This window comes from Mytilus trossulus, chromosome 8 (assembly GCF_036588685.1).
Source record: "Mytilus trossulus isolate FHL-02 chromosome 8, PNRI_Mtr1.1.1.hap1, whole genome shotgun sequence".
Lineage (NCBI taxonomy): Eukaryota > Metazoa > Mollusca > Bivalvia > Mytilida > Mytilidae > Mytilus > Mytilus trossulus.
Genome location: NC_086380.1, coordinates 17204741 through 17212145, shown reverse-complemented (window position 1 = coordinate 17212145; position 7405 = coordinate 17204741). Strand labels below are relative to the sequence as shown.

The 7405-nt window shown below is 34.0% G+C and overlaps 1 protein-coding gene across 2 annotated transcripts in view; it reads right to left on the bottom strand.

Moving 5' to 3' along the window:
* Positions 1–732: 732 nt before the first annotated feature.
* The window catches only part of LOC134680627 (large ribosomal subunit protein uL16m-like), a 168992-nt gene continuing 162319 nt past the window's right edge, over positions 733–7405 (bottom strand). Inside the window, exons 2-4 of one of the 2 annotated variants that reach the window (XM_063539747.1) lie at positions 3726–3785; positions 1929–2098; positions 733–1206 (exon numbers count right to left, since the gene is read on the bottom strand). In XM_063539747.1, coding sequence (XP_063395817.1) covers positions 748–1206; positions 1929–2098; positions 3726–3785 — 689 coding nt within the window. In that variant the 3' untranslated portion in view covers positions 733–747. The remainder of the gene's footprint in view (positions 1207–1928; positions 2099–3725; positions 3786–7405) is intronic. The other variant, XM_063539745.1, reaches the window with a different exon arrangement.

The following is a 7405-nucleotide window of genomic DNA, read 5'->3' as shown; positions in this document are numbered from 1 at the left end:
TTGTTAAGCCATGGTGTTGTCTGTGTATTTTCAACTAATAAGTTTGAATGTCCTTTTGCAATAATTAAATGACAAGTTTTCACTTAATAGAGGTCACCTTCATAGCAGTACAAATTTATTAATTATTTGTTCTGCAAAAATACCAAATTTTAATTCTGGTATTTTTGATGAGTTGATTCATTCGTTTTTGATGATATGACTTTTGATAGAGTTAAGCCATTTCAATTTGATATTTTATAGTGTGTGTGGTAACATTATTGTATCAGGAAAGGGTGAAGGTTTGCCCTTATTAGAAATGTTTAAACTCTCTGCAATTGTTGTTCCTGTCCTTAGTTCTGATTTTCAGTGGTTGTCTTCGTTATTGTGGTTCATAAGTGTGTATTGTTTCTCTTTTTTTTATATGTAGATTGGACCCTTGGTTTTCATGTTTGGACTGTTTTACAGTCACTAATGGGCCTTTTATAGATTGCTATTTAGTGTGAACCAAGGCTCCATGTTGAAGACAGTATTGAAGACCGTACATTTACCTGTAACTTTTGGGGCCCTTTATCGATTGCTTTTTAGTGTGGGCCAAGGCTCCATGTTGAAAACAGTATTGAAGACCGTACTTTTACCTGTAACTTTTATTTTTACAAGTTGTGACGTGAATCGATAGTTGTCTCATTAACACTCAAACCACATCTTCTGATATCTATTCACTGTATTTGCAATACAAAAAGTAAATTCAACATGCCAAGTAAAACTATTTTATTTCTCTTTATTTAGATAATACAAATCATAAGGACTATAGTAGATTTTAACTTCATTATAATTATTTTTCAAACAATATTCGTAAGTAAATGGATTTATATTCTTCTCCTTTAGGATGGCTTCTTGTTTGACATCATCTTCTAGTATCTGTGGTGTAACAATGCGTGCCTTGAAAGGCATTTTCTGTGACACAACTTTTAATGTTTTTTCCAGATCAAGTAATTCAATTCTGCCACCAATTTCAAATATGATATGACCTGCTTTAAGTGGATACACATAATGGTCAATGTCAGATTTGCCCTGGCCCATCTGTTTGCCTGCGCCCTTTTTAGAAACAGCTTGCCAGGGTTGATTTACTCTCCATACACCATATGTTTTACCTTCCTGAATGTGCTTATTGATAGAAAAACGGATTAAATTATAATGTTCAAATCTTAGGCGACCTCCTTGTAATGCCTGAAATTAAAGAAAAAAGTATAATTTCATTATTCATGAGTGCACATATGTAAAAAGGGCCAAGGAAATGTGAGTAATGTAATATGCTTTATTTAGAGTATTATTAATGTTCCATTCCATGTAAAAAGGGAAATAGTGATGCAGCGTTTTAGAAGTCATCAGGACTGTTTTATTTGAACAATTAATGAAAGATAATATTATTAAACTGATGCACCACTTATATTCATAAGTGATACATGTAGTTACCCATTGTGTACATTCATGTACACTTGGGTGTCTTGATTTTAATTAACTTCTTGGTCTTTTTCATCAACATACACTTTTTCTTTCTGTATATGACAAATTCTAGTGGACATGAAATTAAGCCAAGTTTCATCACCTTACGGTTGAAAATTTTGAGAGCAAAATAAGTTTTTACATATTCACGAGGGATATCCTGTTCCTATGTATTTATTTCATGTATCATGGAATATTTCCTGGTATTCAAATCACCTTCTAGTAATGATCAATTATCATGTTTTATAACTGAACACAAAACAGTTTTCTGTTGGTAAGTTAAACTCAGTTTTGACCATGAAATACAGAGTAGCATTTTCTATTTCTTGGTTAAAATGTTCTATCTGTAATGGTTTTTATATTTCAAAATTCACATTAATATGACTTTAGGAGGTGTATTTTATTGTTTAAGCTATCAGCATATATATCAGCAACTTTTTAAATACCTGTATTCCAAATTGTCCATAGATAAGTTTGTTATGGACTGTCTCTGGCCCTCTCATATGGTCCAACATTTTAGACATGGTAGGAGGTTTAACAGAAGGAATGGGGTTTTGTGGTACTTTGTCAAACTGTGACAGTTTACTCCTTAGTCTATTTACTGGTAGTTCTAAATCTGTAATATAACAAGATTCATATCATAATGTGTAATATTAATTTTCACACAGACTCAATGAAAGTCTAACAAGAAGTTGTTAGAGCAACAGCAAAGCAGATTTTTATGCCACACCTACGATAGTAGAGGGGCATTATGTTTTCTAGTCTGAGGGTCTGTTCGTTTGTTCGTCAATCCGTTCGTCTGTCTGTCCCGTAAAAGTTTTTGGTCAAGGTAGTTTTTGATGAAGTTGAGGTCCAATCAACTTGTAACTTAGTAAACATGTTCCCTATATGATATGATCTTTCTAATTTTAATGCCAAGTTAGAGATTTCACGGTCCACTAAACATAGAAAATGATAGTGCTGATGGGGCCTCTGTGTATTTGGGACACATTCTTGTTTATCAATTATTTGTGTTCTGGCATTTTTCAATACCACAAGGACCACAACTCCTGATCATAAACAGTAAAAGTGACAATCATGAATATTGAACTTGACCTCCATTTTGTCATCAGTAACAATGTATCAAATTTAAAAAGCTTTGGTTGAATGGTTTATGAGTAAATGCACAGACACTGTTTGGCAGCCTGCAGGATACCCATGTGCCCTCCCGCAGAACATCCTCTAGTCAATTACTGATTTTTCATTCTGAAATCAGGTTAAAAATGTATTGTTACCAGCAAGTTATTAAGTGAGGGTGCTTAATCATCTAGATAAAATTCTTACTTCTGAATTTAAATGCAATTATATAACTTTTTAGATTTGCAGACAGTGATTGAAATTGTTCATTAGGTGAAATGATCTGTAAGGCGATAGTGTATTGTTACAAGGGTATTTTGTGTATTATGTTGTAGATGTCTTTGTTTATAAAGACGCAAACCATGCTGGATTTCTGTGACTCTTAAATGTAACCGAAGGTAGGTACATGTACAACATATAACGATAACAGGCAGTGATTGAATAGGGTGTATCTGACAATGCTTTTGATGGTAGAATAAATCTTAATCATGTATAAAATGAGGTTTGGGGTACATGTCAAAGAGACATCAACCTTATATTAAAAAAAAAAAAAAAAAATAGACATCTAAAAAAGTATCAAACAGTCTTTAAAAGTAGATCATATCTATATCATGTATATAGTAATATGTCAAGATATAAATCATCTAAGTCACTCTATACAAGTTGTGAATACAGTACCTGAAACTAAACTCAACTCAAATTCATGAGTTAACATTTTTTTTTTTAAATTCACAAATGTCACAAAAAAGTCTTAATTTGTGACAGTCACATGAACATTAATGTAGAATTATACTTATTGTTTTAGATCTCGATCCTTTCAAACTAAGCAATAGTACCATCAATATAATAAATAGTAACTTCTTCTCTGATTACATTCATCTGTATCTTAACTTATACTGTGTCACAGTGTATATAATTTAATTCAATACTTTTTCTTGATACTTTTTATAAAACACAATATTAAAGTATCCTACATGTACATGTAATTCTTTGTTTGAAGTGAATTTAAAATGTTAACTTGACATTGTAACTTTACCAGATATTAATAATATAAAAAAACATTTTTAAATGAGACAAACACTGAAATCCAAAATACACCAAAATATTGTATTGTCAGTCAAAATTACCTTCCTCCTTTTCTGGCATTTTCAGCTTCATGTATGTGGCAACCTGAGTCACTTCTGACCCTGAAAAAAATCAAATTATCTTATTAGCAACATACAAGCATTTCAGCATATATTATGCAATATATACATGTAGCAAAACATAAAATAAATTAAATAGGTTTAACAAATAACATAACATGATTAATTTTGATTTATTTAATTAACATTAATGAGGGGGGATAGGACCTTTATCTAGACTCTGGGATCGGGTGTTTTTAAGCTCAGGATTTCGGGATTGGCCCTTTTGGGATCCGGGAATTCTTTTTTCGGATTTCGGAACCTCGGGATTTCGTATTTTTAAGCACAGGATTTCGTGTATGCCTGGGATTTCGGGATCAGGAACCCTCCTATCCCCCCTCATTAATAAATATCTGAATATGGGAAGTAACTAAGTAATTTAAAAGTTGTAAAATTAAAACACATAATAATGAAAAACAGTTCTATTAATACCAATAAGATTAAATATATTATTCCATTCACTTTAAAATAATTTTGTTTAATTTAAACCAAGCCTTCATCTGTTCCCATCTGCCTTTAACAGAAGGACAGCCTGCCCTTGGTGCCCTTCTGCCCTTACAATGTCCAAATACATCCTTCTGCCTAAATTGTTAATTTGTTTTATAAAATTGCGTATTTTTACGATATCTGTATTTTCGTTCAAAATTGATATCTCATTTTAACAAGATAATCAATTTAAAACAAAACATGTAAAACAACCCTTTGGCAGTTTTACCACTGTGGATGAAATATTAATAATGTAACTAATTTCAGTTATTTATAATAAACTAATATATATGCATTTAATAGCTGACTATATAAAATGGGCTTTGCTCATTGTTGAAGACAAAAATTGACCTATGACTGTTAATTTCTGTGTCCCTTGGTCTCTAGAGGGGAGTTTTCTCATTGGCAATCATACCAATTACCCCATCTTTGTTATATATATGTGCCAGGTCTGGACCGTATGCATACTTTTTCAAAATACTCATACCGTCGGACCATACACGTAAGGTCTGGCTAATTATAAGAAGTTGGTCAAGTTTATTAGATGTAAATGCATATATCATGTATAACAGATCAACATAACTTAACTCTCAAATTAATATAAAAAAGTTCAATTGTAATTGAAATAAAAAAAATATATTTTAACTATTTAAAAAATTCACGCTAATTAATTCAGTTAATCTCTTGTATATAGCATGTGAGCTGTAATACTTTAATTGAATCATGATCACTGAAATTGAAGATATGGGAAATAAACATAATGTGGGAGGATATTTTTCAAGCATATTTAGCAACTTTACAAAAATTGCAAATGCAACGGAACATGTATGATCTGCAAACGTGTAAATGAAAAATAAATAGTACGTTATACTTGTGGTATAGCAAGTGTTACCTTGGGCAAGAGTACCAAAATAGGATTCAGACACAACAAAACAAAATATTGGATTTCGATTGTTCGTTTGTTCATTTTATCTATCTTAATTCTTATTGTAGCAATAACAAATTGTAAAACGAAAAAGAAAGATTGTAATATGTATTTGTTTAGATATAACCCATATGATCAAATAACATGTATTGTTAGCTCGTACTGGACCATACGCGTATACTCATACGGTCCGACTGACCGTACGCGTATGGTCGGACCGTACCAGTATACGGTCCGGACAGTACGCTCCAAATACTCATATGGTCTGGAACTTATATATGCAACACTCAGACACATGTCCTTCCCCAAAAAGTGTCTGATTCCCCCAATGTGTCATTACAGGTCATTGAGAAATTAATCAACCCACATTACTTAGTCTTAGTTGCTATAACATATATATATAGACAGTCCTATAGTTGTCTTGTTAGCATCCTAGTTTTAAAAGTTATCAAAGGTACCAGGATTATATTTTAATACGCCAGACGCGCGTTTGTCTACACAAGACTCATCAGTGACGCTCAAATCAAAATAGTTATAAAGCCAAACAAGTACAAGTACACAGTCTGAGTTGTCTTATTAACATCCAAGCTTTATCAATGTTTAAAACAGTCTTTCTTGGAGACGATCAGTGTTGTCTCCAGGCCGACTTGTTTTGCACCACACGCCGATTTCCCCTTAAAAAAATGGGGAGGTGAAGAATATACAAGGTGCCGAATTGACTAAACAAATGCCGAAATGACTTTACATAGTCATAGGACAGGTGCCGATTTGACCAGTGCAGACTTGACTTATGTCTTCTTCTTCTTCTTCCTTTATAGTACAGGCCTCCCAGGGGAGTATTATCGTACTGTTTTATGTACATATTCGATGTGAGAACAACAAATGTGCGGTAAGTGCGGATTATCTACAGTGAAAACGGTGATTTTTAAAATAACGATAAAAACAAGGTTGTACATCTATCGAAGCTGGACCACTTGCACACCCTTTTTGAATGATTCAAGGGTTGTGCAGCTTACTATGTATTGTGGCAGTCCATTCCAGATTCTGATGGTATCTGGGAAAAACGAGTGACGATAAACTTGAGTCCTGGCATAAGGAACGAGAAATCGTTCATTGTGTCCTCTTACTGTTGATATTACTGGCTGTAAATTTGTTGTTGGTACTGCAATCAGTTCGTGTACTACTCTGTAGAACATGATGACCTTACACTGAGCTCTTCTTTCCTGTAGTGTCTTCCAGTTTAATGCTTGTAGCATTGATGTTACGCTACTCGTTCTTCTGTAGTCATTAAGAACAAATCGTGCGCATCGGCGTTGTATAGCTTCTAATTTGTTTATGTTGTCCTTAGTAGATGGATCCCAGATGGTGCTAGAGTATTCCATGAGTGGTCTTACAAGCGTTTGATAACTTAATGCTTTTGTTTTACTAGGACAACTTTTGATGTTCCTTTGAAGAAAAGCTCGGGTGGAGTTAGCTTTCGTTGCGATGTTGTCAATGTGTTTGTTCCAACTCAATGTTTTGTGTATTGAGACGCCAATATATTTCGCAGAGTCCACCTCTTCTAGGATGTGGCCGTGGATGTTATAATTTGCCTTGACTATTTTCCGCTTTGTTGTTACTCTGAGGAGTTGGCATTTTTGGGGGTGGAATTCCATCTGCCAATCTGCCTCCCATTGTTGAAGTCCATCCAGGTCGTTTTGGAGTGTGTTCACATCCGTTTCGCTTCTTATATGTCGATAGAGGACGCAGTCGTCTGCAAAAAGTCTAACATTTGAAGATGACACATACTCTGGGAGGTCATTTATAAAGATAAGAAACATAAGCAGACCAAGCACACTACCTTGTGGGACTCCAGACTGCACTGGTGAGGTTTCTGACGATTCTCCTTCCAGAAGTACACATTGCTGTCTGTCCTCCAGAAAGTTTCTCAGCCATTTTAATGTTGTTCCTCTAATACCGTAATGGTCGATCTTGTACAGTAGTCGTTCATGTGGGACTTTGTCAAAGGCCTTTGAAAAGTCTAAGAGAATTAGATCTACTTGCTCTTTATTGTCGATGTTTTTGGCTAAGTCTTGAATCGTGAGAATGAGTTGGGATTCACACGACCGTTCTTTTCTAAAACCATGTTGAGCATCGGTCAGGATGGAGTGGTTTTCCAGGTGTTTGATGATATTGGTACGGATGATATGCTCCAATAGTTTACATAGTATTG